This window comes from Myxine glutinosa, chromosome 2, assembly GCF_964187855.1.
Source record: "Myxine glutinosa chromosome 2, kmMyxGlut1.1, whole genome shotgun sequence".
In the NCBI taxonomy this organism is placed as follows: domain Eukaryota; kingdom Metazoa; phylum Chordata; class Myxini; order Myxiniformes; family Myxinidae; genus Myxine; species Myxine glutinosa.
Window position 1 is genome coordinate 31,651,151 of NC_136262.1, and position 25,807 is coordinate 31,676,957.

General features: G+C 45.2%; 1 protein-coding gene across 5 annotated transcripts in view; it reads left to right on the forward strand.

Annotated features, from left to right (window-relative positions):
• Nucleotides 1-242: 242 nt before the first annotated feature.
• The window catches only part of GGT7 (gamma-glutamyltransferase 7), a 50,712-nt gene continuing 25,147 nt past the window's right edge, over nucleotides 243-25,807 (forward strand). For 2 of the 5 annotated variants that reach the window (XM_078773095.1, XM_068108416.2), the window contains exons 1-10: nucleotides 243-359; nucleotides 1,652-1,832; nucleotides 4,496-4,722; nucleotides 4,849-5,000; nucleotides 5,653-5,764; nucleotides 5,886-5,953; nucleotides 15,127-15,200; nucleotides 15,353-15,537; nucleotides 20,507-20,588; nucleotides 25,234-25,361. In XM_078773095.1, the coding sequence (XP_078629221.1) occupies nucleotides 1,673-1,832; nucleotides 4,496-4,722; nucleotides 4,849-5,000; nucleotides 5,653-5,764; nucleotides 5,886-5,953; nucleotides 15,127-15,200; nucleotides 15,353-15,537; nucleotides 20,507-20,588; nucleotides 25,234-25,361 (1,188 nt within the window). In that variant the 5' untranslated portion in view covers nucleotides 243-359; nucleotides 1,652-1,672. Of the gene's footprint in view, nucleotides 434-792; nucleotides 957-1,651; nucleotides 1,833-4,495; nucleotides 4,723-4,848; nucleotides 5,001-5,652; nucleotides 5,765-5,885; nucleotides 5,954-15,126; nucleotides 15,201-15,352; nucleotides 15,538-20,506; nucleotides 20,589-25,233; nucleotides 25,362-25,807 lie in introns of those variants that run through there. The other 3 variants (XM_068108417.2, XM_078773094.1, XM_078773093.1) reach the window with 3 other exon arrangements.

Below are 25,807 nucleotides of genomic sequence, written 5' to 3' on the forward strand. Positions count from 1 at the left end.
TGAGTTAAAGCTTCATTGTATTTCACAGAAAACTTTTTAATATGAACGAAAACTTCTTACTTGTTCTGGAGAAAACAAATGGAAGAGCAGTATTGCGAGCGGTGTATATTACCACGACGATGATGCAGCGCTGGTCTCCCATGAGATCCATGACGTTTGTAAATTGATTGAATTATTGTATAAATAGCTCATTATCGTTCGTTATATCTCAAGCTCGTGGAGTTTTAATGGATTAACAAAGAAAGTAATTGCTTTACGAAAATAGTTATCTTCAGGAATCAGGATATTTTGTCTCAGTCAAATATAGATTTCCTGGCGGTTGTTTGTGTTGCGGGGTCTTCCGTCTTCGTGCCGCTACTGTACGTTGAGTGTTTAAGAACAGATCCGATTCGCCGTGTACGTGGAAATCACTTGGAGCACTTCATGCTTTTGTGTGCGCGCGTAGTTTAGGCTCTTTCCACAAATTGCTAAATTGTTAATCGGCCAGAGTCTTCTATTTATAATATGTGCTTACAAGGGGCTTTGACACATCAAAGCCTGCGCTATTATTACCAACCTATGGTTGTTTATCTGTGCTCTATTCTTTTTTTTTATGTTGAGCATGACGTACCATTTTAAAAGTCTTTGGTTTGAGTCTGTCGGGATTCGAACCGGTGTTTTAAAGTCATTGATGCCGGCTGAATATCGTTGGAATCTTCCGCGACGAAGCTGTCTGTCTTCTGGCTCCTTTTTCTGGTCGTGCACCCTTTCTGCTCTTTCCGTTCTGTGCCCCCCACCCCCCCCCTCCCCTCCAGGTTCCTGCAAGTGCAAGGTGCACACGGTCCACCATCGATGAACCCCTTCTCGTGGAACTACCTGAATTCAGGATCACGGCCTCTTCTCCACTCATTCGTTCCTCTTTTTCCCTCCTGTGGAACCAACTTCCACATCCTCTTCAATCTCGTTCTTCCCTCTAGGTCTTCAAGGCAGCTGTTCACCACCATCTCAGATCGTCCCTTGTTTGGGGACATGGTCTTTTCTGTCCCTGGTTGACCTCCTTCTTGCCCCCAACACCCCCCCTCCCCCAAGCACTCCTCTTCCCAAATTTCCAATGTTTCCTGCATAAGAGTTTGCTACTGTATCCGTCATATCCTCCCCTACCCTTCATTTCCCTATTGATTCTTGTCTTTTTGCAATTGTTGTTTTCATGTTTTGTTATGCATTATGTTTTGCACTCTGTCAAACTCAAAGTGCCTTTGGGCTTCATGAAAAGCGCTATACAAAATAAATGAATTATTATTATTATTATTATTATTATTCCCTACAGCCCTTATTTGTCTAGATCTCCCTATATTTTGTCTTTCCCCCACTTTCTGCTGTTCCTTTTGTTTTGCTGAGTCCTGTTGCACTCTGTGTTCTTGCTCTTCCACGAGCCTGGAGTTTGTATACAAAAAAGTTGTACTTTGGACCGATTATTTGTATCCAACTGACTAGCCCATGGCATGACAGTTGCTGGTGCTTCACCAAATTTGGAAATCGCCAACGACTTCTTTGGCTTCAGTTAGGTTGTGGGGGAATACAAGGTGTCGTGGTGGTTGGTGGCTGACGTTTGCGACTCGTATATGGTTAGAGAGAGATTGGTGTAACTTGGATTGTTGCGATTGTTCTGCAGTGCTGACCAGCCACTTCCAAGATGGCAGAGGAGACCAGCTCCGATTCCACGTTGGGTGCTTTCTCTCCAGTCGATTACATGAGCATTACGAGTTTCCCTCGGCTTCCGGAGGATGGTGGGACTCCTGGGGAGCCGGGAAGCAGGGGAGTGTCGCGGTCGGCCGAGGAGACGTTGGCAGCAGGTTGGAGGAACAATGTCTTGTCTTGAATGCGTTCACAGAGAGCAATATGATGGGCAGATTACATCAAAGCAAATGTCTAGACCTACATCTAATATATAAAGCTCGCTCTGCTCGCTCACTGATATAAATGTTTCGTACCTTCTAGGTGGGGTAGAAAGCTGCAAATTTGCAAACTGGTGCAACTCAAAGCCAATATCACAGGAAATTAAATAAATCGGAAAATTTTGTTGTGCAGTACAGTACAATACAGTACAATACAGTATATCGATCAAACCAGTTGGAAAGTGTCCGGAAACGAAAATGTCCTCGTATAAAGGAAGGCCGGTGCAGACTCGGTCTGCTCACTGCAGGTCACATGACCCAAGACAATGGGGTTCACTCAAACTGGTTGCTAGGCAATACTAACATGAGACTTCCTGCTCTTAATTTTTAACTTTTGCTGTATTTACATTAAAAATTACTTTAGCTGTAAACTTTAAAAAAAAAATAGGGCTTATTACTGAGTAATTAGCAATTTGTTAATTACAAAGTAATTGTAGTAATGATAGAACACTTTAAATATTGTATATTTAATTATGTTGCAATTTGGATCACTTGACTCGTCATCTTTTCAGTCATAGTTTGATGAAGTTGATAACGAATATGCAATAATGTCTTTTGGCTTATCATTGTAACGTCATGCTCTTGGATATAAAGTTATATGACAAACCACTTCAAATATATCAAGCTTGTATTTATTCTGTCTGCACATAGCATGTACTCGAGTAGTTGTTTGCAGTAGCCCTTCTGCATCCTTGTATACTGGAGCTTAATGTGACATGTGCAGCATCTTCTGAACATGGCCAGTTAAAGTTCAGCTCTGGATTAAAGCTGAAATTTGTTTCCAATTTCATTCAAGTATTTGCCTGTTCTTCTTCTTCGTTCGTACGCATCACAAGGCTGTGGTCTATCATCATTGGCTGAGGGATTGCCTTCTAAGGACAGGAATTTGGGGCCATGTTGCCTGCGATAGCTTGCCTACTCTTCTCGAAGGGCAACGTAGAGTCTTTAATGGCCACCAATGAATGCTGGCAAACGGGATGCCCACTTAACGTCCGTCTGAGGGACGGAGCACACACACTGATTAAACGCTAGGATGACAGTTTAGAGCTGGGCTGGGATTCAAACCCAGGCGAGACAGCTTCGAGGTGAGTGTGCGTTCCTCCAAGTCATCCTGCCAACCCTTGTCTGATTAAAAGACATTGATTGATGGCTTGTTGACCACTACTGAAGGTAGCGAATTCCACATGATGACTATCCTTTGGAAGAAACCGGCTTGCCAAATTCCTTTCTTGAATCTGAATTTCTTCAGTTTGAAGTTGTGGTCTACAACAACAACAACAACAACAGGCATTTTAAGGCCATTTGCCCTGCTAGAGCGGGGGTTAGCCTTGCGGTCCCCATGATAATCTTCTCCATCTTGCCCTATTTTCTGCATCTCTCCTTGTTAACCCACTTGCCCACATTTCTTCTTCCACCACCATGAGCCAAGTCTTTATTGGTCTTCCCCGTCCTCTACTTCCTTCTACATTCATTTCCATCACTCTTCTCAACCAGTCACTTTCATCCTTCCTCAACACATGACCAAACCATCTCAACATGTTTCTCTTCACAGCATCCATCACAGGCTCTATTCCCATCATCTTTCACAATTCATCATTTGTCTTCTCTCTCAACGATACTCCGCACATCCACCGAACCATTCGCATTTCCACCCTTTCCAGCCTTCGTTGCTGCTCTCCATTCATGACCCATGTCTTGCTCCCATAAATCATAATACTTCTCACACATGCAGCATACACCTTTCCCTTCAGCTTCAACGACACTCCCCTCCTCGTCAACACGCCACTCAGTTCCCGAAACTTCCTCAATGCACATCTCACTCTAGCAACCGTTGCCGAGTCTGATCCACCTTCTCCATTCAGTATGTCTCCGAGGTAGAAAAATGTTTTCACACCTTCCAGCTTCACGCCGTCTCCAAGATCCAACAACATTTCCTCCATCTGCAGCTCCCTCTGTGCACACCTTACATTTGAATGTAGCTGCCACACTGGTCAATGACCCTCTCAGACCACTATATTTTTGATGAACCCACTCGGCGCACATTGTACATTGAATGGAGTTCACTCCGACACCCTTCCTACACACAGCACACGGCCACTTCCCAGTTCTTTCCACCTCACCACATGCTTTACCACTTGCCATCACCTTCGTCTTTCCGATATTCACCCTCAGATCTTTTGTCTCCATACATTTCCTCCACTTGTTCATCTTCTCCTTCAGTCCATCCATACTCTCCACAATCAACACCAGAAGTTGTGGTCTATGGTCCTATTTTATTGTGAAGGAAAGGTCTTTATGCATTGACTGTGGTGTGATGGAGAGTTTTTTTTTTTTTTTTTAATGTCTTGTGTAAATGGAAAGATCTTCATCGTGAAGGAACGGTCTCAGAGTTGAATGATGACGAATAATGTAATGAGTTAATCCTCGAGCAAAATTATTCTGCAATGAAAATCAAACTTTGATGTGGTCTCCATTACAGTGTGAGAGAATGAGTTGGCACAATGACGATTATGATTATGAGTATGACGATTGTGATGTTGATGAGACTGTCTGTTTTACAGAACCTGAAGATGTGTTAAAAAGTGCCAAACTACAACAGCTACCTTCGTCGTCTACTGAACCGGACAGTCTTGACTCGTCGCCTCTGCGTCTGACGCGTAGTGACCCATTCTCCAAGGACTGTCTGTGTCGCAGAGACGGCTTGACCGTCATCGTGACGGCCTGCCTGACGTTCGCCATCGCGGTTACCATAGCTCTCATTGTACAGATACACGTCGGGGGTCCGCAGGTGTTGCACTTGGGAAGAAGGTGGCAATGAGAATGTTTAAATTAGTAAACCATTTATGCCTGAGTTTTGAAGGCTGGCATTTTAAATGCCGGTCGCTGTGACATCGTTGCCCCGGGTGTTTCGCAGGTACGGCAGGGAGGTATCGTGATCTCGGATGCTAAAGTGTGTGAGGAGGTGGGGGTTACAATCCTGGAGCAGCTCGGGTCCTCGGTGGACGCCTTGGTGGCGGTGGCTCTCTGCATGGGCATCGTGCACCCACACAGCACCGGCCTCGGAGGGTCAGTAACGTCGCGGCATGTGCAGTGGTTTTGGCTCTTCAGAAGAACCAGGTTTCTTCAGAAGAAAGTTTCTTCAGAAGTTTCTTCAGAAACATCTTCAGAAGCAGGTTGCACGTGCTTGGTTTGGGGATTGCATACGTGACAATCGTTGGAGCATGTTAAAATGCACCATTTGTTTATACTTCTTCTTTTTTTTTTGCATCATTGAAGGTGGTGTTGGTGTTGGGCCAGCCCTGGTGTTGGGCTAGCGGCTAGGGTGCCGGCTTAGGATCCTAGGATCCTGGGTTCGAATCCCGGTCGATCGCTGAATTAACGCCAGGGGGGTTGACCCAGCCTGTCATCCTTCCGAGGTCGGCTAATTGAGTACCAGTTCACTGGTAATTCCCTGCTTGTCGTTAAAGGCGGCAAAAAGGGTTGGCGTCAGGAAGGGCATCCGGCCGTAAAACATTGCTTCAAAAAGGGGACCAAAAAACAACAACAACCACGGTTCCCGAAAAAGGCCCTTTGCGGGGGAAAAATGGCCTCTAAAGGTGGTTATTGTATTTATTTATATTGAAGGACCACGTCCATATTATGTGGAGGTTATGAAAATGTTTGTATCATGCTCTATTGATTTTTAAATAGTTTAAAACATTTTGGTCGTTGCCTTCAGGGGAGGTGTTATGCTGGTGCACGACCTCAAAGAGAACAAGACACAATTCATCGACTTCTGGCCTGTAGCTCCTGCTTGGGTCAGACTCGTGGGACAGCATGCAAATGCCTCGGTGAGAAGATTCTGTTTTTGCTTTGAAATGGTCGAGAGGACATGTTTGAGGTGTCTATCGATAGTCCAGAAGGAATCGGTACAGGAAGAAGGGATATTAAGTATTTGAATGCGTTTTTCAGGATGGAGACAACGTAGCCGTTCCTGGCCTTGTGAAAGGCCTGTATGAAGCCCACCTCCGGTATGGAAGGTAAGCTTGTTGGCAACTTTACAGATCTTAGCACATCAGTTGTCAATGTATATCTTCAATCACTTGGTTTGTGTGACGAGGGGTTTATTCATTGGTCTTCCGACTTGTTTATCACATTGTAATTTATTCGAGGAAGGGGACGTTATAATATGCTAGTAGTGCCTACCTAACAGTCGCTTTGCTGATGGATTTAATCAACAGACAGCATGTTGAAGTTCACAATCATATTGCATGCCTAACTGTGAGTATCAATGAAGAATGGAGTAAAACGTGAAAAAACCGATCTTTATAACATTTTGTGGTTGTGGTGTTTGTCGTTTGTGTGCTTCTTCTGTGTATTTTTATGTATTTTTTTTCTATTCCTTTGAGAAGAATTACTATACTATACATTAAATTGATATATGTGGGGAACATTACATGCCCAGACCAGGAATCGAACAGATCCAGACTCAGATCCTCTGGAAAACCGTACCGGTGCTCTGCCATCTGGGAGACCCTGACTGAGAAAAAGGGGGGTTGACTCAGCCTGTCATCCTTCCGAGGTCGGCAAATTCAGTACCAGCTTGCTGGGATGAATGTGCCGGTGTGTACCCAGATTTAGAATAGGTACACCGTATCCCTGCGCATCCTAAGAGTGTGACCAAGGGTTGGCGTCGGGAAGGGCATCCGGCCATAAAAACATTGCCTCAAACAGGGAACCATGATTGTCATGGGGCCCGCAAGGCTAACCCTGCTCTAGCGGGGAAAATGGCCTTAAAACGATCATTCATATATATATATACTAGTTTGGTGAGGCGAGCGCACGTCGTTTCTGAGGACGGGCTTATTTTAGCTGAGGATAATGACTGTACCCGAGTTGCTGTGTTGTAATGATTTACACCAATCATAATACAAACAATTACTTTGCACAAATGTATTTGTTGTGTTTGTGATATTACATTTTTATAGGCAATTTAGGTTGAAGATTTAGGTTGAATGTTTTTTTTTTCAAGAAAGAACCCCTCAGCACATACATCGGGGAGGGGTAGGTGCAGACTGGAACTTTGGGACAATTACACCTCACCGCACATAATTTAAAACACCTCACCACCACGTAATTCAAAACACCTCACCACCACGTAATTCAAAACACCATCACCAAGTAATTAAAAACACCTCACCACCACGTGATTTAAAAACACCTCACCACCACGTAATTTAAAAACACCTCACCACCACATAATTCAAAATACCTCACCACCCAGTGATTCAAAACCACCACCACCACGTTATTAAAAACACTTCACCACCACGGAAACAAAAGTTTGAGGGAGTCGTTAAGTGACAGACACTCCCCAGATGTGTAGATATATAGATAAATGACTGCACCCGAGTTGCCGTTTTGTCATGGTTTAAACCAATCATAATTCAAACAATTATTTTGCACAAATGTATTTGTAATATACGTGATATTACCTTTTATAAACAATTGAAGCTGAAAACTTAAGTTGAAAAAAAAAAAAATTTCCCCGAAAAAAAATCCCCCCCAAAAAAAAAATGGAAATTTTTCCCCAAAACATACTCTTAGGACATATGGACGGGAGAGATATGTGCATACCAGAAGTTTGGTACGATTTCACAAAAGTTTGAGGGAGTAGTTCAGTGACGAGACAACACAGACACTGCACAGATATATATATATATATATTACAGTAGATCTGAAAATTATATCTATATGAAAGGCATGTGCTGACTCGCACGCTAGCTTGACACGGACCGACTACAACGCCCTCAGTCCCTTCAGAAATGGGCGAGGCTACATATTTCTGGAATGGATGAAGAAATTTCAAAACATTTGTACACTGCAAACTTTGGAGTCTTTCATAGATACATTAGGTTTTGAAAATATCTCTTAAATTACCACCACCATCCCATTGTGTAACGAAGGCATTTGCATCTGTAATGTAAAAACCACTGAAAATTGTGATAACCCACCATGATCTCTTGGCTGCAGGTACAAGACTAGCTGCATTTTGTAGGAGTGCGTGCAGCTCACCCTTCATGTGATCATGCCAACATTTTGTGATATACGGCGGGCTCGTACCAATTGCTCGTCATATACTTCGCCTCAGCAGATTTGTGTCCTTCCTGTTGGCCTTTCTCGCTTCGCCGCAGTGTTTCACAGACTTTTAACACACACACACACACACACACACACACACACACACACACACACACACACACACACACACACACACACACACACACACACACACACACACACACACACACACACACACACACACACACACACACACACACACACACACACTCTGCGGATTTCACGGAAACTACCGTTACTGGTAGCGTGTCAGTAACGTGATAGCAAAAAAACGGAACCGAAAGTACGTTTCCCATCGCAGAAAGGCAGTGTAAGGCAAAAAGATGTAGTATTTACCTTCACGTGTGATTTGCAGCTAACTATTTTATATAGTGGGGCGGCTTAGCCCAAATATTCAAAAGAATTGTGCATTTTGTGAAACAAGCACCAAATTTGGCACAAATGTACATTAATATGTTGCGAACATTTTCAGATATTGGGCCACTTGAAATTCCGTAATTTTTTTTTTCAAATTTCGTAATTTCAAATTTTTCGGGTGACACCGTCACAATTTCGGTCTTCGAGGCCGGCCGATAGGCAAAGTGTGACCGGAAGGGACGAGGTTCTCCTGACCACGTGGCCCTCGATCTGGGAAGCGAGAGGCGTTCCATTAGTGGACGCGCCCCTCACGCCCGACTTTTGGGCGGCCCCGGCAGGCCGTTTGTTTTGACGTTCCGTGACAGGCCCCGCACCCCCACCTCCGGGCCGACCGGAAGCTTGTGCTGAGTACATCATACCTGAACAACTCAGTGAGGCAGAACACAGCAGTGCACACCAGGGTGACCCCTTCAGTGCATAAACCAATTAACCTGTCCACTGCAGGGCATATAGAAATGAAGTTATTTTCTGCATATAATAATAATAATATAAGTTCAGTTCTATATAACAATTTCTGTTATCACCACTACCACTACAACTACCACTACTACAAGCTTTGTCTGGAATTTTGTGGACAAACAGACATACAGACAAGCTGGGATCAAAACATTACCTCCTTCCACCATTGAGTGTAGAGGTAAACATCATGGAAATTATATCATGCCCTAGATTTAATTCATGCTTACCCGTGTATTTGCTTCACTGGTTCACAAGGTCTTTTGCATACATGTAATTCAGACTCTCGTCTTCATTGCTGACCACACAATGTTCGCAACATATTAATGTATATTTGTGCCAAATTTGGTGCTTGTATCACAAAATGCACAATTCTTTTGAATATTTGGGCTAAGCTGCCCCACTATATCGGCCGGCCTCGAAGACCGAAATTGTGACGGTGTCACCCGAAAAATTTGAAATTACGAAATTTGAAAAAATTTGAAAAAAAAAATTACGGAATTTCAAGTGGCCCAATATCTGAAAATGTTCGCAACATATTAATGTACATTTGTGCCAAATTTGGTGCTTGTATCACAAAATGCACAACAGGTTTGCTATGCTGCTACACTAATATTAGAAGTTGAGTTTTATTTCCAACAACATTAGGCCGGCAAAGCAGATAGCATGTAGTTTCCCACATTCAGGTTCGCGATATGACATCCGCTTTGACGGACATGCGCATCGGTCTAAATCACTGACTTCCTTTTCAAAATGGCATCCATTGCTAAGCGAAAAAACCCCCGAAAATGTCGCCTTAAAAACATTACGAAAATGGTCATTCAGCGACGATTTTGAAGCGGAATGCGATGGGGAAGGCTTGGTCACATTGCTTAGCTGCAAAGTATGTGCTACTCATTACACAGACATACGGAAGGAGGCATCGCGCCGGGGCATCAGCGGTCCACCACTGACTGCGATTGTAAACTACGTGAACGGCGTGACATATGTTCACAAGGTAAAGGGAGACACTGACAACCGAACCGACTGCAGTACATTTGTTCCAATCCAGAATTTATTTAACAAATACTAGGGCCTATATCAGTACTGGTTAGGCCTATATTACTTTGCTAAACGCAAATAATTTCAACTAGCCGAAACCCGTGGAACATCCACGGAAGGGAGGATGTGGTATATGGATAGAGTGTACCATTATGGATGGCATAGGGGATTTGCTTGTCCGAGTAAGAGTTAGGAAGAAAGATGAGAATGAAGAGTGCGTATATGAACAACGATCGCCGACACCGGTACAAATGCATGCTCTGGATTGTCCACTCGGTGGACGGCTTGCTGTCGCCTTCGACTGTCCAATCAGATGAGACAGCTGGCTTAACGTCCTCTGATGCGACGTCACACCTGCGAGGTATCAGGAGGCGGGGACCGAATCCAAAACAGAAGCTAAAGTAAAGACCATCGGAGATCTCCTGCGGCAGCGTTTCTAACCGATGTGGTAAAGTACAGTACATACAGTAAAGGACATTCTCATTGATCCGTTGATTAACTATAACTGACCTGCGCCGCCCTGCTGTAGCTTGACATATTAGCAGGTACTCTGACCTTTTTCACAACTTCAAATGGCGTTTCATAAAATCCTGCTGTGACTCGACATGTGCCGCACCATAATCATTGGCTCATAAAACCCTACACTACACTGCTACAGAGGATTATACTACCACCGGAAGCCGGCACTTGGTTGTCCACAGAGGGAGGGAAGAAACACACCATGTGGAATGAAAAACAAAATGCTTTAAAATATTCAAGAAAAACATTTTTTTTCATTTAATATTCCGTAAGTATTTATTGTACGACTAACGATTGTCAAAATAAGAACCTGCTTTGGGCAATCGCACACTATACCGTCGAGGCCGCTTTTACAGAATAAGAAGGAAATAATTAAATTAATGCTTTCCTATTTACATCGTTGAGTCAATACGTCAAAAAATCATTTTTTAAACCTGTAATCACTGGTTGTAGGGAATGCAGATTTGACGATCAGCTGATTTATGTGTGTGTGTGTGGGTGTGTATTTTAGACTTGGACAATATAAGAAGGAAAATTGCTTTGCAATACATGCCCATTTGCAAGTTTCAGATCAATATCAGTAAGCACGGCCCATTATTTAATGACACCACTCGACTGTCCAATCAGTGGACGGCTCGCATCGCCTTCGCCCAGCAGACGCCAATACGATGGCGTCGAAAGATGGCGTCGTATCGGCCGTTAATCGGATGCTTTTGGGCCCCAAAGTCGACTAATTCAGATTTTTCGAGTCTGGCTGTACGTGATAAACAAAGAGCACGCACGGTTCGTAGACAGTAAATGCATTAGTGCCGTGGGCATCGGGTCACTGGGTGCGGCGTAAAAGAGATAACAAAGTCGAGTCCTTACGCTATTATTATATAGATATTAAAACATAAAGATTGATAAATAGTTTACAACAATAGTCCATAAATAATAAATAAATACAATATCATTGACATTTTAAACAGGATTTATTATTGGAGACTACATTTTTAATTTTGTCTTGCAAATGTTTTGTTTTACAAATTCTAAAGGAAAAAAAAATCGTTTACCATTAGGTGTGGGCACGGAACCGGAATTTTGTTTCCCATCGGTTCCCATAAACTTAAATCGCGGAACCGAAAAACGGTTACCGATGAGATCTGAAATACCCAGGCCTGACACACACACACACACACACACACACACACACACACACACACACACACACACACACACACACACACACACACACACACACACACACACACACACACACACACACACACACACACACAATAGCCTCCCCCCACCCCCCATTCTGCTTTGCCTTGCTCTAGATCCGCCAAGAAACCTCATCAATGAACAAGGTCATGGATACACTCTAATTTACATGAGGTTAGGGTGTATCTGTGTGCATCCAATAAAATAACATCCAAAAACAAGAAAGGTGACCTACTGTACATGGATGATTTAAAACTCTTTGCAATGAACAACGAAAAATTGGTAGAACTGAACTTGGTAAAACGATACTCTGACAACATCCAAATGGAATTTGACCTAGATAAGTGTGCCAAGTGCCCACTCATGCAAGGTAAACAACAAAAAGGGAAAACACAAAAATCGACCTAAATACAACAAACTACAGGAGCTAGACAACAAAGCATCTTACAAATTCCTTGGAGTAGAAGAGGGCCACAAAATGTCACAAATGTGCAAGCCAATTACCAAAGAATACCTACGTAGAATGAGGCTGGTCCTGAAAACATCTCTCACAAAGAAAAAAAATCGAAGCCATAAACCCACTAGCAGTACCAATGTTTCACTATACCTGTGGAAAAGTAAGCTGGCCACAAGTGGAAAAAAAAACAAAAAAAAAACGATATCAAAAGAAGGAAACTCGTCACGATGTTCTACAAAAATTAGTGCATCCCAAGAATGTACCTGCTGAAGAAAGGAGGTGGTGGCCTGATGGAACTCAATCAAGTGCATAGAGCGACGACTGTGGGATCAGCAGAGTACGTGAAAAGCTCAACAGACCCCCTAATACAATTTGTATACAAGCATGAACACACAAACCAGAAAAGGTATCTCTCGCACACCTTGCAAAAAAACTTCCAAAAACAGGTGCAACTGGAAGATGTCATGCACAAAACTGAAACGGCAACAAATACAGCCCCAACCATTGCAAAAAAAAACAAAACAAAAGTAAAATAAAGGATGAAATATCAACAGATATATATAGTGACAACTAGGAGAAAGACAGAGCACGGAAATGTAAAGAGTTGGACAGGTTGGGGATAGACAAGGAATGGCTAAGAAGGGTTACTTCAAGAAGGGGTCAGCTCAACTAGGACGGAGAACGAATCATAACAAGCGTTACGCCTAGGTCCCCCGTCGGTGAAGTGATGCGAGTTGACAAAGTGGAAGACGCAAGGCGGCCATCTGGGATTTTGACGTGGCGACCCGATTTTCAATAGCGTTCTTCCTTCTGCCTAGATACACCCAAACACCAGATTAGAAGTTGGTACTTCGCTTATTTTTCAAGATATTTCGCTCACAAGGTTCAGACATATATATGGTGGCGGCCATCTTGGATTTTGACGTGGCGACCCAATTTTCAATAGCTTTCTTCCTTGTGCCGAGATACACCCACACACCAGATTAGAAGTTGGTACTTCGCTTATTTTTCAAGATATTCAGCTCAAGGTTGACATACATGGCATCAGACATACATGGCGGCGGCCATCTTGGATTTTGACGTGGGTTGCACCCACACCAAATTCGAATGCGGTCCTTCGCTTACGCACGGACGGACGGACACACGGACGGAGGGGAAAACCATAGTCCCCCTTTCGCTCCGTGGTGCGACGGGGGACAAAATAAATGCCCAAGACCCAGGACACTACACGAATGGCTTTAAGAAGATGACGCGACTCAGTCAATCAGACAAGTGTAGGTTCTGCAAGGTAGAAACAGAAAGCACGAGTCATATCGGGATGTAAAGTAAAGGTAAAAAAAAAAAGAAAAAAAAGTCAGAACAGCTGTACTGTACACATAAAGGCACAACAATGTATGTGGAGTAATTCACTGGGACGTCTACAAAAATTTCAATTTCCCTGTTTCAGAAAACTCGTAGAAATGTAAACAAAGAGCAATCGTTGAAAATTGTGATACAAGGATATAAGTAACTTACGAAGATCTTCCAAACCATCCCTGGAAACATTACCACAAACGAACTACAGTTGGAGGCTGTCCGGGGCTCAGTGACAATCTTCAAAAAATCCCTTGAAACAAAATTGAGAACGCAACTTGGCCCATGAATTTAGATCCTTTACTGAAATGTAGACCTGATGAGGGTCTGCTCCACCTTCTGAAACCCACATATGGAGATATAAACACATACACACTCAATTGGAAGATTCACAAACTTCAACATATCTGAATTTTCCTTGTGCTAAAATAGTGCACCTTCATGAAATCCTACTCAACAATGAATGCCTGATGCTCACCTGTCCATGCACCATCCTCAATTTTCCAATTTCTGGTTGAAATTCCAGAGATTCTTACAACCTGAAATGAAAACAAAAATCAAATTAACTTCTTTATGTAACACATCTGTGCTATTTTCAAATTATTTGTGTGTGACTTTTCGTTCATTCGTCTCTACAGCCTCTGTCAGTCAGTCTAATCAAACTGGAAAGAGCAGACTTATCCTGAGGGCATAGTATGTATGCTCTTTCCTGTTTTAATCAAATTCAGTAGGGCAGTGCTTGGTGTGATATTTGATGGTTGTTTGTACCTTTTTCTTGAAAAAAAAACCCCCCAAAAACCCCCCAAATCTTTGTCAGTGTCTACATCAACTGTACATGGAGGTACGCGCATTAACATCTCTAACTTTGGTTTAAATCCTGGCCTAGCTGTAAGCTGTCATCCTGGTGTTTCACATGCAGGGCGACACATTAATGTGTGCTGTCCCTCGGATGGACGTTAAGCTGGGTGTCCCATATGATAGCATTAGATGGTGGAGGCGAAACATCCCACGGTGTCCTTTGCGGAGGGTAGGCAAATTATCGTCTGCACCCTGAACAAATTTCTGCCGTAACCTCTTGGGGGCACCGCATCAGCGGCACGTCCAATTGATGCAAACTCTCCGCTATGTGCTACATACAAAAGTAGTACGATAACTATAATACAATTGCGATTTTGATATTGGGCTTAATGTCGAGACTAATTTGTAAATCGGAGCTGGAATAAACAAAAAAAAATAACCACCTTTAGAGGCCATTTTTCCCCGCAAGCGGGGGTTGGCCTTTTTCGGGAACCGTGGTTGTTGTTGTTTTTCGGTCCCCTTTTTGAAGCAATGTTTTACGGCCGGATGCCCCTTCCTGACGCCAACCCTTTTTGCCGCCTTTAACGACAAACAGGGAATTACCAGTGAACTGGTCCTCAATTAGCCGACCTCGGAAGGATGACAGGCTGAGTCAACCCCCCTGGCGTTAATTCAGCGATCGACCGGGATTCGAACCCAGGATCCGAGGATCCTAAGCTGGCACCCTAGCCGCTAGCCCAACACCAGGGTTATCAAGCTGGAATGAACCTATTTTATCAATTTCATGACATTCTTTGGCCGAATATGTTTTCGCATTTGCTTTCCCAGAATGCCCTGGTCAGATGTTGTGACTGCTGCGGCGAAAGTTGCTAAAGAAGGCTTCAACGTCACATCCGAGTTTGGTATGTACTGCAGTGTTGCTATAGGCAATATATTCCATTTTCATTATAAGCCACCGATTCACCATGGCTTATTTTATAGCTCTCATCAACACATGACACTCGTGAGCCTCGCATACGCCGCAAATTTCCCCCACGCCCTGGTTCTTCCATAGCGACAGCGCTGAAATCCCTGCCTTGCGGAGACATGAGCCAGAAAATGAAAGATGTCTTTCAACCGAACGGGCGTCTCCTCCAGGCCGGGGAATTGGCATACAGGAAGGACTTGGCCGACCTCATGGAGGAAATTGCTCGTCGTGGGCCAGATGCCTTCTACAACAGCAACCTCACGCAGGAGATGGTGGGTATGATGGGGGTGCCGAAACGGGCTTCGTATTGTTACGTGGTCCCCTCGGTGACTACCTGGTCTCGGTGACCCCCGGACCGTGAGAGGACCTTCGCCAGAAAGTAGTATTATATATGCGCTTTCGCAACGCAATCCCTATGAATTCCACCCAAGAGAAACTGATGTTCAATGATATATTTCCAGGGTAAGGATATCATACAATTTCAAGGATACAATCACGGATATATTCCCCGAGCAATCAACAACAAACAACCATCAACAATTCCCAATCCACAATCAATTCCCTATATGATTAAGATGGCCATCTTATATGTGTGTCCCCGTTGGTACTCACGACCCCCTTTTGGTATCGGTCCCGCACAATGTCTCTGGGCCCCTCCTGACCAAGATGATGGTCGGCGTCGCCGCACTCGGGCGGTTGAACGAACCCCGGGTGGACGTGTTTCCACCGGGCAGGTATCGTACCAGGCACCCGGCTGCAGCCCCTCGTGGCCACGCGAAGCGGGTACGGGAAAGCAAGCCAAAAGCCCCACGCCGCTTGCAACGCGTGTTAGGCCCCAACGTGCGACCCGTACGCGTCTTTTTTAGACGGTGTCGCGAACGGTGCCAGACGCTGGGTCGGTGCACGGCCACACGACAGTTTGACGTCCACCGGGCAGGTATCCGTCCCGGTAACTCCTCTCGCCAGACGGGCTCGGGAACGCCGCTTTTCCACACGGCTCAATATCAATCCCACCTTTTGTCGGAGCGGGCGAGGAAGAAGAATACTCGTCGCTTTTCTTCCTCGTGTCTTTTCCTCTTCCGTTTCCGGTCACTTCCGTTTCCGGACACTTTTCAGAAGGGCTCCTGACCCTCCAACCACAACAACCCTTAATCTACTACACATGGATAAGCAAAGACCTGAATGGTAATTCACATACATTCACATAAATATGTAACACTCCCCCCCTTCAAGAAAGAAAGTTTGAACCCAGCGAAAACTTTCTTTGCCGGCCAATTTGGAGAAACAAACCAGATAACTCAACCCCCCCCACATTATCAGTTCCCCCCGGGCACAGTTATCACTTAAAAAGAAAGCAACCAAAATTTCACCACAACCCCCCCCAGATTACTCACTCTGGACTAAGCACCAGCAACGACATTGTCCCTGCCCTTTACATGTTCAATTTCCCGTTGGACCCCTGCCAAGCCAAACTCCATCTCATGACCCTCTGACTTTGACCGTCAGTTTCTTGTGAATGAAGGTAAAGGGGTTGATCAAAGATCCAAAGTTAAGCAACTCGATAGCACCTTTTTCCGGGAGGCCAAGCCGAGTATTCACTACATGGATGCCTTTAGGAACGTGGAGTTCACGGTTAGTCCGTGCAGGAAAGTTCACTACATGGACGCCTTTAGGAACGGCGTTCACGGTTAATCCGTGTAGGAATCTTGGCTCGGCGGCTCCGCCGCATTCAGTGCTTCAACTTCTCAGAACTTCCCTAATAATTATGGTGGGACCACTTGTCCCTGTAGTCCCATGAATAGCGGTCTCCTTCTCGGCCACTACTTTGACAATCCTTCCTTCGGGAGCTGCCGTAACTCAGGGAGCCTCCATAATAATATTGATTGCGGCCACCACCAAAACTACCGCCCAGTTGTCCTCTCCTGTAGACCTCTCGACGCCTACGAAATGCCTTCCCTACTGTTATGGTCCGACCCTCCAAATCCTTGCCATTCCAATTCTTCTCTGCCTCTCTGGCGTCTTTTGTGCTGGCAAACGTGACAAAGCCGAACCCTCTTGACTGTTGCGTTTCCCTGTCTCTTACCAACCGCACTTCCACCAGCGGCCCATATCTGTTGAAGACAGAGGTCAGAACTTCTTCCTCTGTTTTGAAGTTCAGTCCCCCTACAAATAACTTGGCACTTTTGTCGCCATCCCGAGCTGGTGTGGTGTTATTTTCCCTGCTGGGCTCTTTACCAACCCTCAGGTTACCATAAACTTGACCCCCGGCCAAATCATTCCCGATAACCACAGATACACCCTCTACAGGAAGCGTGGCTTGTAAACCGACGGTGACCGGTCCTGACACCAAATCGGACTCCAAATGGATGACATGAAGTGGAGCACTAACACCGCCCCCGATCCCCTGTAAACGAACACTATCCCCCGTTGCCGTCTCCTCGGACCATGGCAAAATGCCTTCAAGCATTAAAGATTGATGTGCCCCTGTGTCCCTCAATATCCTAACCGGTCTCCGGTTAGTCGAGGCTCCATCCCGTGACACAAACCCCTCTGAAATAAATGGTTGGTAACCCTTTTGATGGCGATTTCTCACAATGGCCATTGCATTTGGAGTCGTAATAGTCGGGCTCCGCTCTGGGTCTTCCCTTTTTATGCGGTAACAACTGGACATCGTGTCCAGGTTTCTTGCAACAAGCACAAGTAGGCCCGGAGGAAAAACTCGTGGTCTGCCTCGGGCCCCCCGAACTATAAGTTTGTCTTGGGCCCGCATCCCTCTGATTTCGAACAGGTGGGGTATCCGCGTTGTCCCCATAATCCTCTCGAGGCCGCCGCCATGTATGGTCGTTCTCCGCACCTGCTGTTCCCCACCTCCCCTGCGGAGATCTAGGCGAGGAGTTAAGTTTGTGGACCCCTATTCGGTGGGTTAAGGCATAATCATCTGCCATGGTGGCTGCGTCCCACAACTTTGGTACTTTCTTTTCCTGCAGGTACACTTTGATGTCCTCGTGGACACACTGCTGGAATTCCTCCACCAGGATCAAGTCACGCAATGTTTCGAAGTCTTTCCCGACTCCTTTTGACTCACACCACTGATCAAACATGTTTTCTTTCACTCTGGCAAACTCCACATGGGTCTCACTCTCCCTCTTCCTGGCATTCCTGAATTTTTGCCTGTAAGCTTCCGGAACCAACTCATAGGCTTTGAGGATGTGTTTCTTCAGTACCTCATAATCTGCACATTGGTCCATTGGTAGCGCCGAATAAATCTCTTGAGCTTTTCCCACCAGCACACTTTGCACTAGTATGGTCCAGGCCTCCTCCGGCCAGTTTAATTGTCGAGCCACTTTCTCAAAGTGTGGAAAAAATTTCGCGACTTCCTTTTCACTGAACGGTGGAACCAGCCTCACATGTCTGCCCACATCCCAGGTTTTCTGGTTAGGTGTCGACCCCGTCAGCAAGGGTGGTGCCTCTCCCCGTTCTCTCATTAACTCCAGCTCCTTGAATTTAATTTCCTGCCGAAGCTCCATGTCACGTTCCTTTAATTCCCTTTCTGCTTTTCTCTCCTCTGCTTCGAGTTCCCTTGCAGCTCTCCTCTCCTCTGCTTGTTTCTCTTCTCTCCTCTCTTCTGCTTTCCTTTCTTCTTCTGCTCTTTCCTTTTCTGCTTTCCTTTCCTCTTCTTTTCTTTCCTTTTCTGCTTTCCTTTCTTCTTCTGCTCTTTCCTTTTCTGCTTTCCTTTCTTCTTCTGCTCTTTCCTTTTCTGCTTTCCTTTCTTCTTCTTTAATCCGTTCCTGGCTCCGTAATTGCAACTCCAGTTTCCGGAGCTCAACATCTTCTGGTTCTTCGGGTAGCCACTCCCAGGCTAACTCGTCCCATGTTCCTAATCCCACCATAGATTGTATCACCGTGGCCTGCAACTCTGCCTTCCTCAAATTAGTTCGGACCTCCAAGTTAAAATGTTTGGCCAATTTCAAGAGGTCCGACTTTAGTAACGCTCGGAACTGTGCCTCACTCGGTGTTACCGCAAAGTTCTGTGCCACAAACGCCATGGTGACTATCGTTAACACCTGTTAACCTTCACCCAAGACTTTACCCCAATTTCCCCCAAAAATTTTCCAATTAATACTTACTTAATAAATTTTAATTAATAAAAATATTATTTTATTATTTTATACAATTTTAGATCCCGGACGTAGACCCAATTGCGAATCCGCAAATCGTACTTTGGACGAGCCCCCAATTCTGTTACGTGGTCCCCTCGGTGACTACCTGGTCTCGGTGACCCCCGGACCGTGAGAGGACCTTCGCCAGAAAGTAGTATTATATATGCGCTTTCGCAACGCAATCCCTATGAATTCCACCCAAGAGAAACTGATGTTCAATGATATATTTCCAGGGTAAGGATATCATACAATTTCAAGGATACAATCACGGATATATTCCCCGAGCAATCAACAACAAACAACCATCAACAATTCCCAATCCACAATCAATTCCCTATATGATTAAGATGGCCATCTTATATGTGTGTCCCCGTTGGTACTCACGACCCCCTTTTGGTATCGGTCCCGCACAATGTCTCTGGGCCCCTCCTGACCAAGATGATGGTCGGCGTCGCCGCACTCGGGCGGTTGAACGAACCCCGGGTGGACGTGTTTCCACCGGGCAGGTATCTTACCAGGCACCCGGCTGCAGCCCCTCGTGGCCACGCGAAGCGGGTACGGGAAAGCAAGCCAAAAGCCCCACGCCGCTTGCAACGCATGTTAGGCCCCAACGTGCAACCCGTACGCGTCTTTTTTAGACGGTGTCGCGAACGGTGCCAGACGCTGGGTCGGTGCACGGCCACACGACAGTTTGACGTCCACCGGGCAGGTATCCGTCCCGGTAACTCCTCTCGCCAGACGGGCTCGGGAACGCCGCTTTTCCACACGGCTCAATATCAATCCCACCTTTTGTCGGAACGGGCGAGGAAGAAGAATACTCGTCGCTTTTCTTCCTCGTGTCTTTTCCTCTTCCGTTTCCGGTCACTTCCGTTTCCGGACACTTTTCAGAAGGGCTCCTGACCCTCCAACTACAACAACCCTTAATCTACTACACATGGATAAGCAAAGACCTGAATGGTAATTCACATACATTCACATAAATATGTAACAGTCCAAAATGTATGTGTCATACCAAAGTGTTATTGAAAGCCAGTGGATGGTTCAGCTTTTCTGGATGATGATGATGACTTGTGTGCTGCAGATTGAGAGCACAGGAAAGATGGCTATTGAAGATTTCAATTATACCGTGCTGGTGCAAGCCCCCATAACATCATCCTACCAAGGTACGATGTCGCACGTGAACAGGCCAAAATGAAAGTGGCCTTTTTACCCAGCAGCCCGTTTGCGTCAGAGTCCTTGTATTGTGTGTACATCCCTCCATCCATGTGTCTTTCTTTCCAGGCAGTGTGTTAGTAATTGTGGAAGATTGATGAAAGAAACCTTTGGTATATTGTTTATATTGTGGAGACGTTCCCTTTTTAGGTTACCTGGAAAGTAGTTCTGGGGAGTTTGTGTGATAGCACGTTGTCCATTAGTCATCAGTCAAGTCGAGTGTAAACACTTGCAATTTCTTCTCTAAAACTGCTGAGTGCTGATGGGATTGTGACCAAACTTGCCACAAATAATATTTGGTATGTTGCAACTTGTTTGTTCACGGCATTAAAAGAGGGGTCTAAGGGAGGTTGAAGGTGCAGGGGGGTTGCCCACCCCCCAAAGTTGTTTTTTGTTGTTGTTTTTGTTTAAAGTCTTATGATTATGTTGGTATGATTCTACAATTACATGCTGACATGTCTTCTAGCAACCGTTGAAGTTGGTTTAAAATACCTTTAGTCAGTGTAGTATACTGTTTATTCTACCAGGTGAGCTCCCAGGGATGGCAGATTTCCCCTATTTTATAAAGGGATTATGGGAATTGTGTAGATGTGACTTGTACAGTCGTGAGAAACATGTGACATGCCACCCACCATTTTGGCATCGCATCTCACCCGCCAACAACGGTCACCATTTTCACCCCATTTTTCTTCTTTCACCACCATTTTCACCCAACACCCCATTTTTCTCCTGTTGATGAAATGAGCTCGCTGTTTGCTGCAACGTTAAGTAGATTTGCACCTGGTTGGTGCCTTTCTGGTACAGCCTGAGTCTTGGCCTGCCCCTACAAGTATTACCATATTTTTGGCTTGAGGATATTATTGTACCTTTTAAATATTTCAAACACGATTGTAGGTGCACTTTGCCTGGATTGGATAAGGCCACGTTTTATGTTTTATTGTACAAACGTACTGTCCCATCGCTTGCATTGGGCTCAAAGCCCCCAAAAGCAGGCCTTGAGATTTTTGAAAAACTCTTGTATCTTTCTCCAACATTGATTTTCAATTGAGAGAGAAATTTGAACCCCATATAATATCCTTCCCAAATGCTTATTTTGCTGCAACTTGTGGTGTGATGATTATCATACTTGCAATGCATATATATAGTATGCTAAGTGGAGACTCGTGTAAGAGCTAACACACAGAACATATAATAAATGGAGCGGGAGAGAGAGAGGGAAGCACAACAGTGCACAAGGACGTCGGGAGATCTGTGGAAGGGAAAGGGCTGGGATGGCGTCTGTGGGATGAACTAGATGGACACTGCAAGGACTTTCAAGAAAGAAAACGGAATTTGAATGAGGTGGATTTGCTGTGCATTAACGGGGGTAGAAAAGATCAACGTTTTGGATGGAGGAAGATAAGACATGGTGGTGAACAGCTGTTTTGAAAATATGGAGGGAGGAGTGGGAGTTTGTTCCAGAGGCGGGAAAAGAGGAATGAAAGAGTGAAGGTGAGCAGAGCGTCTCGATTTTGGCAGTTTCACCAGAAGAGGGTTGCTGGCAGATCTTGTGCTTCCTGCAGGAATATTTGGGGGGACAGAGCACAGACAGAGTTGGGGGTGCAAGGCTGGAGAAGAGTTGGTAGAAGGCAAAGACCACCAACCAACCAACCTGACTGTGGTGAGCGAGTGCAAGGCCCTCAGAATCTGCTTCATCGCGGGAGATACCAATGATTCTGAAAGCTTTCGTTTCTAGAATGTGAAGCCGAGCTAGGTGTGAGGCAGGAGCACCAGCCCAGAGGGGAGAGCAGTACTCCATCCAGCTGTGGATTAAAGCATTGCATGTGGTGAGTAGTGCCAAGCAAGGACTTCGCACGACGTAGGATGCCCAGTCGGTGTCTGGCTATCGAGGCCAGCTTGTAAATGTGGTTTTTTTCCCAGGAAGTATCATGGCAGATAGTGAGACCCAAAAGCTTAAGTGACAGAACTTCTTCAAGAGGATTGTTGAGGAAGTAGATGGGAGGGTTTTCCAGACTTTTTCGGAGAGACAAAGTGAGTGTGAGATTTGTCAGGATTGAAAGACATGTTCCACTTGTTTGACCAGTTTGTGATTTTATCTAGAACTGCAGAGTGAAGAGGCTGCTGCCTGTCGATCTGAGGGTTGAGATATGGAGCTGCAGAGGGTGGAGTCATCAGCAAAAAGATAGAGAGGTTTTCCAGAGTCGGAGAGATCATTAATGTAGATCAGAACAAGCACAGGGCCCAGAACACTGCCTTGAGGAACTCCAGCCTGGACAGGAAGGGGAGATGAGAGAATTCCATTTAGAGCCACACATTGACTACGACAGAAGAGGAAGTCCACGAGCCATTGCATGGAGAATCCCATGGATACCATAAGAGGAAACTTTGGTGAGCAGGGCGGGGTCCCAGACAATATTGAAGGCACGAGATATGTCAAGAGATAATCCGGCTCTGATTTCCTGTTTGCTGTTGATTGTTCAGGACCTCCATCCATTGTTGAGACAGCAGAAGCAGCATGTCCAGAGTAGAGTGGCCTGATCTGAATCCGAATTGATGATCAGAGATCAAGCCATTGGAGAAGAGGAAGGATTTAATATCAGAAGTGATGATGGATTCCATGACCTTGATGATTATTGGAAGCAGGATGATTGCTCTGTTTTTGGTTCACGAGTTATCAATTGACCACCATATTCGTCATGTGTGTGCGTCTGTCTGTGTGTGTGTGTGTCTGTCTTTCTGCAGCATAACTGCCCAATGATATCATTCGATCTTGTTGAAACTTGGGTGGGAGGTTGATATCATGATCTAGTTGTCATGCGTAGAGTGAGCGTATTGTGCCCATTGTGGGCGGAGCCACACAAACTAACCTAACTGCTCTAAACAGCAGCTAACAGCTAAACAGCAGCTAACAGCTAAACAGCAGCTAACAGCTAAACAGCTAACCCCCGCTCTAGCAGGGAAAATGGCCTTAAAATGCATGTTGTTGTTGTGTGGGCGGAGCCACGCCCGAAAAAGATGTCTTTTTAGGGGGTAATCGATTTCAAGCTACATCTTCTCCGAGGGGTTTTTGTGGAATCTGACAGGGGTTTCGATATTTGGTTAGGTCAATGCCATGTGTCTAGCCCCACGGAGCTCGAATTTTCATTTTCGCCCCAAGGGCAAGGTCACAAGGTCACAAAATTTAGAAAAGTCGATTTTTTTTGATGGTTTTATTACATTGTTCGCTTCCTGATAGGGTGAAATGTTGTACATTATCTTATGAAACATTACATAATGTTACATAATGAAATACAAGTTTTCTAACAAATTTCAGAATCCTCGACCTTTGACCTTTGAAGGTCACAAAGGTCAAACCTTCAAAGTTGTCGGAATCGCACCGAATTTTCGGTATTGTGTAGCTAGCTAACCTCATAACTGATTATACATTATTTTCTATCTCATTCCAAGGTCAGTAACCTTCATTTTGACATTTCCAGGTCTGGCCTGTCCGGGCCTGTTTCGGTTATAGTCCGTCCTTTGTCGTTGAATACCACTCGCTCGTGAATCATCGTCTCCTGACTTGTTGCACCTTTTTTTTGTAAAGCGGTAATGTTGGCTGATTTCCAAGTAGATGGCAGATGACCTTGAGCAAAAGAGAGGGTGAAGAGAAGAGAGAGAGGGTGTGATTGGGCGGCAGAGCAGGATTTTAGGACCCGTGGGCTGATGCCATCTGGTCCAGTTGCAGAATCTGAGTCGCGCTTTGACAAAAACGTCTCCACCTTGTCAGGAGAGAAGGACAAATAGTCCAGGAGCAGCTGGGTCCGACTGGGTAAGGTGGGTACAAAGAGAGATGGGTTCGGGACGAGATTTTGAGGCAAACACAGAGTTGAGGCATTCGGCTTTGTCACATGTCAGCTGTGTAGCTGCTTGAGGTAAGGGAGGGGATGGAGGGGGAACAAACACCAGAAACGGACTTCACCAGATGCCACCAGGATTTGGAGGAGGGAGACAGGTTTGAGTTTTGGAAGAATTCCCAGGATTGGTTGATGTCAGAGGCCGTAGAGATAGGAGACCAGTCCAGATGTTTGATTGCTGCTTGAAGACCGTGCCAGTCGGCCTGAGGAAAATGCCAGACTCGTCGGCGCTGAGGAGGCTCTCTGAGAACGGCCAGAGAGATGTCCAGTTTAACAAGCAAATGATCAGATGAACCGATTGGAGCAGAAGAACAGCAGACATTTGCAGGGAAGTTGGTCTTAAACAAGTCAAGAAGAAAAGATTCTCTGACTGAGATTCAGGTCGGGAAATTGACAGGGTGTCGGTCCCAGTGAGTCGCAGAGGTGCCATGGCTGGTGAGAGAGGTACCCACACCCAGCCAGCTGGCATGACAATTGAAATCGCCACATATGAGGAAGACAGAGTTGGGATTAGTGGATAGACGTTGGTACATGTCGGACAGCGACATGTAAATGGAGTTAATTACTTCTGAAGTTGCAACGACCCGCTGTGTGGTGGACTTTAAGGCTGCGAATATTCCTGTAAGCCTTAATTTGTGGTCTTGTGCTTCTCTTGATCTCGTGTCCACAGCACATGATCTTATCACCGGTTGTGTATTTATAGGGAACCTGCTCCTCACAGCCCCTGCACCTCATGCTGGTGCCATGCTGCTCTCCACACTCAACATCCTGGAGCGTTTCAATCTGAGTGCTTCTTCTGATGGGAATCTGACGGCACATCTTCTTATCGAGGTAGAACAGATTACAGGCAACATCCATCCATGTAACTTTGTGTACGCGATATTTCAAAAACCGTTGAACATTTGGCTTTCATATTGTCATGGGGACCGCAAGGCTAACCCCCGCTCTAGCAGGGAAAATGGCCTTAAAATGCCTGTTGTTGTATTGCACATATCTATTCCTGTGACTTTATCTAGACCTGATTAAATCACGGTGGTGATTGGCTGAATTATGTTGTCATGGCAACCATCTCGGTAACTTGTTCTGTGTACGCAAAGGTCCGTTTCAAAGAACTCATTCAAGATTCAGGTTTTTTTTGTATACTTACTTAGTCGAGGCTTGTGCAAGAGCTAAAACACAGAATGGATCAGGACATAACAAAACAAAAGGAACAGCAGAAGGGGGGAAACACCAACAGCGGGGCGGAGGGAGAAATGGGATGGGGCTATCGTATTTCA